We start from the raw sequence: 12,387 nt of genomic DNA, 5'->3' as shown, positions 1-12,387 counted from the left end.
AGAGAGGAGAACAAACCGGCCTGCCCTTCTCCACTAAAGAGTGACAGGAAAATGTATATTATTTTGAAACCAAAGCAGTGGTCCAATAGTATTTGTTACCAAGTGAGGGCATATACACACCAGGCAGTGTTACCGTTTTATAAGAGATACTTTATTTATTTTTTTCCACATTGTGTCATTTAAACCTATACATTCTTCACACAACTCACACAGATTTGTACAAGGGTGTGTGTGTTGGTGTGTGTGTATGTTTGCATGTATGTGTGTGTCGTTTCTCAGGGCTAACCTCTTCCCAACGAAGCATAAGCACAACAAATAAACAAAAAGTTCAAATATATATTTATAATTTAGACTCACAGAATGAGGTAACAATTCACAGTACAAATCCTTCAAGTTTTTTTATCTTAAAAAGTTAAACCTGCAGTATTTTTTTCTCAATCAGAAGTTTTTGGAAATTAAAAAAAAATAAACAGAACATAGAACAAAAGAAAAGAGTACTTAAAACCACTTTTACAAATCGTTTGCTAAAGTTTGACTCAAATGTCCCCCATAGAAATCGTAGGAAAAATAACATTGAGACTAGAAAAGCTAAACAGGTCTAGGTGCGTTTGGTTTGTGGATCAGTGTGTCCCTCCCTCCCACCCTCCCCCCGGGCGCTAAAAGAAGTGGTAGTGGGCGGGGTAGGGGTAGGCGGGCATTTTCATGACCGGTAACAGAAGCATTCTCTTGGGCAAACCTGGAGGGAGACATGAGAAGAGCACAGCGCTAGTGTGTGAGTCCACCTGCATCACATGACCTGGCAGGCTCCTCCTCCACAATTTACACTCACTTGTGATAGGGGAGTGTTGTGTGTGTGTGTGTGTGTGTGTGTGTGTGTGTGTGTGTGTGTGTGTGTGTGTGTGTGTGTGTGTGTGTGTGTGTGTGTGTGTGTGTGTGTGTGTGTGTGTGTGTGTGTGTGTGTGTGTGTGTGTGTGTGTGTGTGTGTCTGATACGGGATGTGTGGGATGTTTTTGATAGTGTGCGTGATTGTGTGTGTGTGAGAGTGGTGATTGTGTGTGTGAGGCTGTTTACGTTTGTGTGTGTGTGATAGGTTTGCGAGTGTGAGTGTGAGAGAGTGCATGTGTGAGAGAGTGTGAGAGAGTGTGTTTTTGAGACTCAAAGTTGGACAAGTAGGGACAGGAGGAGGTTGTATTAAAAGGTGGTGAAACGATTAGAGAGAAGTGTTAACCGGGGGGCCCCCCCAGTCAGCTGTATAAGGGGCCCGGTCGGCTCCGGACGTGTTAAAGTGGGTCTCCAGAGACAGAAAGCAGCAGCGAGGCCCTCATGGTGAGTACCATGCACCAACTCCAGTCCCATTTATTCCTGGATTATATTCTGCATGTGTGCCAAGCGTGAGGTTCACTCAACAAGGTCACCACATGTTGCTCAAAGACCAAAGTTTTTCACTTTATTATGAGTTATGAGGGTCGATTAATACAAGCCGCCCACGTCTCCAATCTCCCCTGGATTTTGGGTCTAAATATATTTGGTGTGTGGAGGAATAGAAAGAGAAAAAGCAATTTGGAACCAAAGTCAGGCTTGTAGGTGAAAAGTAACACGGAGCATCGTTCAGGGTTAAAGTTTTGCCGTTGTGTTGGCGACAATATAGTGCGACCAAAAAAAACTATTTCCCACCGTCAAACATCAAGAACAAGAGCTCTGTTCAACACGGGGTCAGCGCAGTTATTTGCCGTATCTTAATCTAAAATAATAACGCTGAAGCTGTGAAGTCGTTCGACGAAATGCTGAATGGGCCTCATTGAGTCTTTAAAGCCACCGGAATAACAGCAGCTTTATGTCAGAGCAGCCCCCCTTCTGAGAGGTGGGACCGAGAGAACCAACGCTACAACTGCACACCTCTACCTCCTCTACCCGGGCTGAAGAACCCCCGCCACCTCCACCCGCTCCTGGACTGAATTGACACTGTGATGACCCTCTGCACCCCCTATAGCACAGCACCTACCCCACCTCCTCCACCTTTAAACATAGAGTTGCATCTCCACCTCTAACCACACTGTGCATCTCCTCCACCTCTAAACACACTGAGCATCTCCTCCACCTCTAACCACACTGAGCATCTCCTCCACCTCTAACCACACTGAGCATCTCCTCCACCTCTAAACACACTGAGCATCTCCTCCACCTCTAAACACACTGAGCATCTCCTCCACCTCTAACCACACTGAGCACCTCCTCCACCTCTAACCACACTGAGCATCTCCTCCACCTCTCAAACACACCGAGCTGCTCCTCCACCTCCTCCATCTCCTCCACCACTGGACCCTGAGCCGCTCCTCCAGCCCACCAGAGGGCTCCCGGGGGGGGGGGGGCTGCTCAGCATGAGTCCCGGGGCTCATTATCACCTCTCCGGGCACATTGGAGCCATTCACAACCTCTGTGGTCGTGGGACACGGGCCTCCACGAGTCACATGCACACACCGTCACACTACCTCACACCCCCACACCCAAGCACAACCACCCCAAACACACAGACACACACGTCAAACAGGGCTACGTCTGTTAAGGGGAGGTGAAATGTGTGTCGGACAACACTGACTTCGACCTGAAGGCTGCTGGAGTCACAACACGCTGCGTTGTGTCGGCGAGTGCCGAGCGCACAGGGACCTGGCTGTCAGCTACGGGCAATTACTCACAACGCCTGGGCTGACGTACGCCACCACTCCGCACTGCACACACTCAATTACCCCGGGGGCTGCGCACAGGGCCGGCCTTGTGGAGCGCCTCGCCCCCTTAAGGATCAGGTAGAGCCGCGTGAGAGCGAGCCACCACCCAGACCGTTAGACCACCGTCCACAAAAGCGGGCCTGGCAACGTTTACTGGCGCAAGCAAGCAATGTTTGTACCAGGGCGGCCGCATTAAAAGCAACCCCTATCGCTGTAGAGGTATGGAGGTTACATAGATGGAGCTCATGGGATGTACTTTGTTAGCGCATTTCCTCTAAAGTAACTTCTTGGTCATTGTGTCAGTGATTCTGAAGGGATCCCGGCTGTGAGTGCCTTAGGCGGTGGTGGCCAATCAAATCCCATCCTTCCAACCTTTTGTCCTGCCCCTCATATCCTGTAATGCAGCAGGACGGCAGCAGGCAGCCTCAACTCGATTCTACAGTATCTGGGGGATCTCCCTTCTATTTCTGCAGTCAGAGCAGGAGTTAGTCGCGGTGCCGCCGGGGTCAGTGCGGCGATCGCAGAGAAACATGATCCACCAGCGGATGTAGGTGATTGAAGGAATAATCAGCACAAGTAACGCAAGACCCGCCTCTGATGAAACCCGCCCAGGTTTCGTTATCCCGTGTTGATTGGTTTAAACAAGAGACCCAATTAGACGGAGACATTAGAAGGAGATTTGAAGGGCCGGAAACAGCATAGTTAAAGGAGGTGAAAGACATGAAGAAGAAGCAAGACAAAATTAATGAAGCGGTTATGACGACCAATAGGAGGGAAGGAAGCTAACGATGTGGTTGGGCCTAATGAACAATTAGACCGTTTTGCCCCGAGACAGCAACACAGGGTCGTGTGGATGTTTTAATCTCCACACTGAACCGTGTGGTTCGTGTGGTTCAGCTCTCCCCTCCAGCGCGGGTTAGGAGTGTAATGTGGGGCTGAGGGCAGCAATCACAGAGCAGGGAGAGAGAGGTAGGGATGACAGAGAGAGAGAGAGTGAGCTACACAGAGAGAGTGAGCAAGAGAGTGACAGAAACAGAGACACAGAGATTAAAGAGAGACCGAGAGGGAAAGAGGCAGAGAGAGACAAACAGAGAAAGGAGAGACAGAAAGAGGCGAGGACAGAGACACGGAGACGGACAGAGACGGAGAGACGGACCATATTGTGTGTGTTAGCGGTGTGTTAGCTCACCATAGGCGGGAGCTGCAGCAGCAGCAGGAGTGTAGCCGTACGGCGCGCCAAAGCCTGTTAACGGGAGACGGAGAGAGGCTTCAGGAACACAATGTGGCTGGCCACACAGAGGGGGAGATCCGCTCTATTGTGGGTGGGCTCAGCCTCACAGTCAAACAAACGCAGGTTTCCTTTGGATTAAATGACATCGCGAAATCGAGTCGAAACTCGGCCCCCTACTGCAATGCGTCTCATACTTTTAATCTGTTTATTTACATGTTTAGCTGACGCCGTCATCACCATCAAAAAGAGAGTAGACTAACACACACATCCTTAATGTGTGTCATTAATGTGTAATTGTAGGTTTCACGTCAGAAAAAGGATTGGAAGTGTGCGTATGTGTGTGCAGCATTCTCATTAACACAGGAATATACAGCAAACCTGTGCACAACACATACATGGCGTGCTCACACCCACACAAGGTATACACACAAACTCCTTCCATCGGCCCGGTGCTTTAAAGGGCTCCTGTCATGCCACCAGGTGTGGGTGTGATTCGCTTGTACAAGCCGTTTGCCACAGGGAAGGAATGATTTCACAAGTGGATTTGTTCCATGAACGATCGGTGAGCAACGTTTGCTACAGTGCACTTGGTAGGCTGGTAGACTGATCTATCCAGCGTACATCAAGTTGGACATGCCCACTTGTGATGCAACTATGAAAATCATTCCTTCCCTGTGCCAAACGGCTTGTACCAACTAATCACAACCACACCTGGTGGCATGACATGAGCCCTTTAATGATTAAACATACTTTTACTTTCTCACACACACACACACACACACACACACACACACACACACACACACACACACACACACACACACACACACACACACACACACACACACACACACACACACACACACACAGCGTGAGAGTGGCATCTTGCTGAAGGGGGGGTGCCTACTGTGTAGACTGCGGGCATTGGGGTTCCAGCCCGAGGCCGTCCAGACGGGCGGACTACCTGGCGTGACGTATCCGGGCGCGGCGGCGGCGCTGACGAAGGCCCCCCTCGCCAGCGCCGTCCTCCCTCGGCCCCGCGCCACCTGGGCCGCGACCGCCGAGGCCGCCGCCAGCGCTCCTTTGGTCTGCTAAACACACACACACACACACACAAATCAAGACACACACACAAATCAAGACACACACACACACACGCAGACACATCAAGGCACACGCAGACACAGTGAAAGAGAGAAAGAGAGAGAGAGAGAGAGAGAGAGAGAGACACTTGTATAAACACAGCTTAAAGGGCTCCCACAGGCACGTGGTAAAGACGCGTGTACACATTTGCAGGGGGGGGGGGGGGAGGCACACGCGGCGTCTCGGACCTCCAACACAAACAAAGACACGTGTGTGTGTGTGTGTGTGTGTGTGTGTGTGTGTGTTGTCACTCGGCGCGTCCGGGGTCAAACAGGGGCCGCAAGCGTGGCGGTGCCACGGGGCCGGTCCCACATTGATCAACGACGGAGTGGAGTGGCGGAGTCGCCCGACGACGTGTGGAGATAACGAGGAGTGGTTCGGCTTTGGGCCGCTTGTTAAACACAGAGGGGCCATTGATCACCCATTGATCACATCTTGGCGAAAAAAAAAAAAAAACCAAAGGCTGCAGGAGGAATATAGCTGTGGTTTGTAAAAGAAGGACTTAAGTGAAGCAATTGGTGCGTTTGCTCTGGGAGAATGAATGAATGAGACCCCCCCCCCTCCTCTCAAAAGTAAACCACTCTTTCTTCCTACCCCCCCGACTCAAGGGGGGGGGGGGGGGGGGGGGGGGGGGGGGTGAGTCCGTACTCCAGATGGAGGATGGTGGACGTAGCGGTGGAGCCGGGGTGATAAATCAACCGGGATGATTCATTCAAACTCATTTGGTTTGTTGCACTGCAGCAAAGCATCAGTGGGAATACCGAGTGATCCGTATTCAGGTTTTTTGTGACGAGGTCGAAACACATCGTTTATTTTTTCCCGCGATGTGGGGGGGAAAAACAACAGAACAATCACGATAACATTTTCCTATGAATTATTCAATTGGTTTAGGTAAACGTTGTTGTTGTTCTCTGTGGTTACAGTAGGATGTATCATGAACTTGTGAGTATGTGTGTGTGTGTGTGAGACGGTCTACCTGAGGTAGGGGCTTTTTCTTCTTGTTCGCGGCGGCGTTGGGACCGGAGAAGAGCTTCTCCAGGGCGGCCAAGGCAGCGCTCGCCTTAGCCACTTTCTTGTTGGGCCCCGCCCCGCGGAACTTCTGTCCATCCACCTCCACCTGGGAGAAACACACACACACACACACACACACACACACACACACACACACACACACACACACACACACACACACACACACGGCTTTTATTGATCTTGTGATATGCCTAATCTATTCTTAATGGCACACCAAACAAACAAAACATTGTACATCCAGCCAAAAAAAACAAGTGTGAATAGGAGCCGCGTTCCTGATTAGCGTGTTGAATTACTCCCGCTAATTGTCGTTCTTCATTGAGCACGCAGACATAAAGGATGAGCTGATTATTTTTGCATGACGGCTCCGTTCAATCCCGCCACACCCACACACACACACAAACATACACGTCTTCTGGAACCTTCTCCGTTTGATATTCAACCAGAGATCAGCCGGCCCCACCCAGCCCAGGCAGCCAGCCCGTTAGCCAGTCAGTCACTCAGCCGGGACGAACAAGACAGCTTGTTTAGCGGCACCCTACTGTCAGCCAGGCCGTCTAATCAATCAGCAGAGCAACAGAGCAGTGAGGCGTGGATGAGGAGGACACACCGCTCCCAGCGAGAGACCAGATCACCCCAGACCTCTGATTTAGCCCTTTGTTTAGACCTCCTCGCCTTATGTGCGTGTGTGTGTGTGTGTGTGTGCCCGCACGCGTGTGCGTTTTTATTGGTGTGTTGGTGTGTGAGTTATATGTCTTGTGTGTAATAGCTTTTTAATGTCCTTCAATTTGTAGTTTTATTAAACGGGCTGCCTTTGTTCACGTCTGGGGGCCTCTTCTGGAAATGTGTGCGTGATGAACTGTGACCTCCGTCACAAAGCTCTTATAGTGGATAGTGTGTGTGTGTGTGTGTGTGTGTGTGTGTGTGTGTGTGTGTGTGTGTGTGTGTGTGTGTGTGTGTGTGTGTGTGTGTGTGTGTGTGTGTGTGTGTGTGTGTGTGTGTGTGTGTGTGTGTGTGTGTTGCCCTCTGACCTCCATCACAAAGCGCTTGTCGTGGCTGCCCCCGCTCTCTGAGATGAGCTCGTACTTCAGGCCGCGTCTCTTCTCGTTCAGCTCCATCACGGGGTTCTTCCCGCTGGCCGTCAGGATGGGGCCCTGTGTCCTCACCTGCGGGGGAACACTCTCATCAGGACCCAAACGGAGCTAGCAAACTAGCGTGTTCAGCTAGCCTGCTTGGGGGTTCAGCTAGCCTGCTAGGATGTTTCACTAGCCTGTTTAGTTTAACAATTTTAGCTAAAAGCTCAGCTAGTTTGGCCAGCCTACAGTGTCGTTGCGGGGGTTTAGGTCAGGTTTTTGGCTGCACAGACCAATTACCTCACAAAGAATCAAACTACATTCCACCTACGTTTTTTTTCTAAATGACCAAGAGCAAGTATGTTATATATTAAATACACTAATGCATGTCATAACAATAATAATAATAATAATAATAATAATAATAATAATAATAATAATAATAATACAAATCCAATGACTGTGTTAACTCTGTCTTAAAACACAGATAATGTATGTGGTTTTGAGTCACAAGCTCAGAAGACCCAGGAACCTTTGCGTCTCTGCTGCTCTGGACGTGATATCCTGGATAGAGCGCCACCCACCTCCAGCGTGTTGGAGCTGTCCGAGGAGTGCGTCGGTTGGCTGCCGGCGTTGGCCGTCGTCTCGCTCTTGCCCTCGCCGTCCGACCTCTCGTCCGAACTCATGGGGTCGAGGTCCGAGTCGAAGCCCGTGGGGTAGCCCATGGCCTGCAGCACCTGGGAGAGAGGGGGAACGGTTTTAGTGCCGTCCTGGCTAGTGTTTACGCCCCATTCTAGGGCTCAGTGAGGCTGCCACCGGGGTGACCATATGCCTCTACAGATGGACAGATGGACAATGTAGGGCCCACGGCTACGGCACCACGTCTGTGCGCACATCTTCTAACGTTAGCTCATGTTTCAGGAGTGTGTGGCTCTTTAAAACCTGATTAATCAGCCCCTCACTCATCGAGTCCTCTGTCAAGTACTTGATTACAACAATAGTAACCCTTGTTTCCCTTGTTTTTTGCCTTGCTTTCCGATTCGTACAGCTGCTCAACACTCGTGTCTCTGTTGTTTTGGGGGGAAACCCGGCGGTGCGGAGCTTGTTAGAGTAGTTGCTCCGACATCGATCGTCTGATTGTTCACAGCCTCATTGGGAGGCCGGCTCCACCGCTGGACGCTAAATGGCCGCCGAAGTAAACGGCCGAGAGCCGGGCTTGACAGGGATGACCGAGCCTTGGGTCCTAAGAGGATGAATATGTGACGCCCAATGAAGCAGACACTTCAAAACGGGAACATTTTGAGTCAATGCGATAAACAGAGAGAAAGAGAGGGAAGACAGGGGAATAAAGGCAAGAAACCCAGAAATGAGGGACAGAGAGAGAAAATAAAAGGTGGAAGAAGAGAAAGAGAATAAGAGAAAGGGAGAAAGCCTTTTATAGGAATTGGGCGAGGGGGGATTATGTTGGCTCTGTGCTCCGGTGAGCCCCTCTGTTCACAGGCGTTTTGGGATTACATGGCTTTGCCCACCTCCATCACTTCATGCACGAACATACGCGCACACACACACACATTCAAACCATCTTTATTCATTTTATTAAATCTAAATAAATGGATAAAGAAAATGGTGGGCAGTGCATATAATGAATGAAGTGACAGATTTATTTATAGATTCATCTACTGGTTTCATATAAAGCAGTGAATTCTTTCAGCTGATTTAGTTATGAGGCGTCTACAGGTTAGGCTGCGGACATCCGGGGTATCAATCCCAGAACCCTTCGGCTGGGAGTAAAAGACACACACACTCCCCCTACCACAAAGACTTAATGTCAAGTAATTAGCATATCCCTTAATCACAGTTAATGGGCTTTACAGGGCATATATGAAAATACTTCCCCGACTCCCCCAGCCCCACACACTCCCGCCCAACACACACACCCCCACACACACACACAGCCATCCACCCACCCACGCCCACACTACCTTGACGGCGACGTGCAGCTTGGCGGTCTTCTTGGAGGAGCCTGCGGCCTGGTGCACGGTGCCGTCCAGGTCCACCGACATGGTGAAGAGCGGCGCGTGGACCGGGCCCGACTGGGACAGCAGGCGGTACTGCAGCCCCGGCCGGATCTGGTTCAGACGCATCAGGGCGTTCATGGGCTGGTTGGACTCTACGGCCTTGCTGTCCAGGACTGAAGAGGGGAGGGCGGGAGGGGGGAGGGAGGGAGAGGGATGGAGGGAGCGATGGAGGGGGAGAAATATTTAACCATGCTACTCTTTCTCAACAAAGTAGGAATGGTTAGCAAATCAGGGAATTTCTCTCCCTCGGCTGAAAGATGGCACGGCATTCACCGGGTCGGCTTGTGCACAAACAGAGACACAACATTGCAGTTGAAACTCCTCTGAGAACGTTCACAGGCGGACAAACTGCATAACGTTCCCAGTCAGAAGAACTACGCTCGTTCATAGGAAGACCACGAGAGGCCCTTTTAAGGTCAACGGGGGCCAAAACATCCTTTCCCCAGAACCTCCTCTCACTCGGTTTCTATTGGCTTGCCATTGACCAATCACTGCGCTGATTGGTCAACGGCAGAACGTTTGCGCTCGCCGCGTCTCCTCCCAGCAGGGGAAGAGCGGTGCAGACGGCAGTGTGGATGGTTTACTAAAAGACGAGGGGTCGATGGCATTGATCTGCCTCGGGGGGGATGAGGAGAGGAGCCCCCATAGGAGCGAGATAGAGAGAACAACAATGAGACTCGCCCAGGGACACCAGGCTGGAGCTACCTGCATTATGAGCCTCATAACGCCTTTAATTTACACAAACCTGTCCGTCTGAAACAACTCATAACAGGCTCGATTCTAGATCATGTTGACATCGCCTGAGTCAGTCCACCATAAGGTCACAGAGTAGAACATTTAGTTATTAGCTTATTGCTACTCAGTATGCCCAAAGAGTCATTTAGTCGACACTTGTGTTCAAGGCAGGACGCTTTTTTTAGGAACACGTCATGGAGGAGCAGGGATGATTGTAGGCATGTAGACTTCAGGCGTTGGGGATCGAACCCTGAACCTTTGGGCTGGGTGTTGAGCCCCTTTAAAATGACACTATGCTGCCCCCATGCTGCATATGTCTATCAAATACATATTCTATTCACCTTATATAACCCTATGAATATATAGATACATTTCTGTGCATTCCACACATCCCTTAATAACTCCAACAACCTGGTTGTCAGTGTGTCTGCGAGATGTATGTGTCGTGTTCTCTGTGGAAGTGTGTGCCTGGGATGAGGCTATGGATGTGAGTGTGTGGGGGGGTGTGTGTGTGTGTGTGTGTGTGTGTGTGTGTGTGTGTGTGTGTGTGTGTGTGTGTGTGTGTGTGTGTGTGGGGGGGGGGGGTCACAGGTCCCCGCTACAAGCATTTCTTGCTTCTTAGGGATCGCCTTTTCATGCTGCCATCTCTGTTGTTGTTAATGCGTGTTGGATGTATGTATTATGTTTGTGCTCTTGTATTGTCCGGCACCTTAGCATGAATTAACTAAACTAAACTAAACTAAACTAACCCTTTCTGCGTGAAGCAGGGAGAATTTAATCACCATCTGCTAAAACAGCCCATGCATCTTCCTCAACTAGACACTTTGACGATTTTAGGTGACTTTCTACTTTCAATAAATGGCTGTCACATAATAAATATCACGAGGCAACACTCATAAATCAATGTGAATATGCCGGCACATTTCACCAATCCATCTCATCGCATTGTGAATTTCAAATGGATCCGTGATTTGATTTACAATATCTCAGCTTTCTTATTTTCTCCCCCTCCTCCCCTGGTTCCTCTACCTTTCCTCAGGTTCCTCTTCATCTTCTTGATCAGGTCTCTGTCTTCCATCGCACCATCCTCGTACGGCCGCTTCAGACCGGAACCTAGATAGGGGAGACGGGGGAGGGAGGGAGAGAGGGGAGAGAGTGAGAGAAGGGAGGAAGAGGGTAGAGAGAAAGGGAGGGAGAGGGGAGAGAAAGAGAGGGGAGAGGGAGATCGGGGAGAGGTAAGAGAGAGGAGAGAGAGGGGGTGAGAGGAGAGAGGGTTGGGAGAGGGAGAGAGAGGGGGGAAAATGGTGAGTCCAACGTCAACTGCCAGCCAGAATGTCGGTTAGAAAAAGCACACCGAGAAAAAAAGGGGGCTCCAGATGACAGAGGAGTGTGTTAGGGTGGAGAATGCAGGGGAACACGAGGAGACACGGGGACAGAGAATGGAGTATAATGCTGCACACAGACTGGAGGCAGGTTAGTCGGCAGGCGGCCAAGAGGAGAGCCGACAGTCAGAATGCTAAGTAGACAGGGGGAAGAGCCGGGCCAGAGAAAGACATTAACAGATGGGGAACTCGGCCAAGGTCAGAGGTCAAGTAGACAGTCAGGGTAGACAGGGGAGGGGGGCGGGTCAACGTACAGATGGACAGGGGCAAAGAGAGGGAGACAGGAAGCCTGGACAGACAAGACAGGAAGCCAAACAACTCTATACACCTTCTTTGTCAGACCAAGGGTATTTCTGGGATGGTTTACTTGAGGGAAGGGGGTCCATCTCCAACACTTTGTAGATCTGTCCGAAGGCCATGAGTCTCAGCGCATGCTGTGGGAAGACACACACACACACACACACACACACACACACACACACACACACACACACACACACACACACACACACACACACACACACACACACACACACACACACACACACACACACACACACACACCAGACTCCACCTTAAACACAAGTTTAACATGCATCTCTATGCGCCCCCAATGCATTGTGAAGGATGACATTTTAATCGGTTACGGATGACGTTCTCTTCTCTCCAGTTTTAACAAAAATGAAAGGCATTCTAAAACCAGTCATACACTGAAGCAGGGTTGTTTTTTTAACCCGGGGTCTGTATTCCTCTCCTCAGTTGTGTTGCTCCAAACACTTTACACGTGGTCAATAAAGCACAACAAAACCCTCACTTATAAGAGGCTCTGTCAAAGCGGGGACGTAACACACCGTGCTCCTCTCTGAATAAACCCAGACGCATTCCAGGTGACGCTTCCATAAGGAAGCAGCAACACATTACCTCTGTTTAGGGCGGGCGGGGGGGGAAACACTTAAGTGGGGATAATTAGAAAGGTGAACTCCCCCATAT

General features: G+C 50.3%; 1 protein-coding gene across 9 annotated transcripts in view; it reads right to left on the bottom strand.

Moving 5' to 3' along the window:
* The window catches only part of strbp (spermatid perinuclear RNA binding protein), a 71,725-nt gene that overhangs the window by 4,203 nt on the left and 55,135 nt on the right, over positions 1 to 12,387 (bottom strand). For 2 of the 9 annotated variants that reach the window (XM_030353767.1, XM_030353766.1), the window contains exons 11-18: positions 11,726 to 11,831; positions 11,045 to 11,128; positions 9,185 to 9,393; positions 7,787 to 7,939; positions 7,161 to 7,295; positions 6,074 to 6,214; positions 4,862 to 5,045; positions 3,913 to 3,966 (exon numbers count right to left, since the gene is read on the bottom strand). In XM_030353767.1, the coding sequence (XP_030209627.1) occupies positions 3,913 to 3,966; positions 4,862 to 5,045; positions 6,074 to 6,214; positions 7,161 to 7,295; positions 7,787 to 7,939; positions 9,185 to 9,393; positions 11,045 to 11,128; positions 11,726 to 11,831 (1,066 nt within the window). Of the gene's footprint in view, positions 1 to 129; positions 737 to 3,912; positions 3,967 to 4,861; positions 5,046 to 6,073; positions 6,215 to 7,160; positions 7,296 to 7,786; positions 7,940 to 9,184; positions 9,394 to 11,044; positions 11,129 to 11,725; positions 11,832 to 12,387 lie in introns of those variants that run through there. The other 7 variants (XM_030353769.1, XM_030353774.1, XM_030353775.1 and 4 more) reach the window with 7 other exon arrangements.

Source organism: Gadus morhua, chromosome 4 (genome assembly GCF_902167405.1).
Source record: "Gadus morhua chromosome 4, gadMor3.0, whole genome shotgun sequence".
Taxonomy (NCBI): domain Eukaryota; kingdom Metazoa; phylum Chordata; class Actinopteri; order Gadiformes; family Gadidae; genus Gadus; species Gadus morhua.
This window is presented reverse-complemented; position numbering and strand designations above follow the sequence as displayed.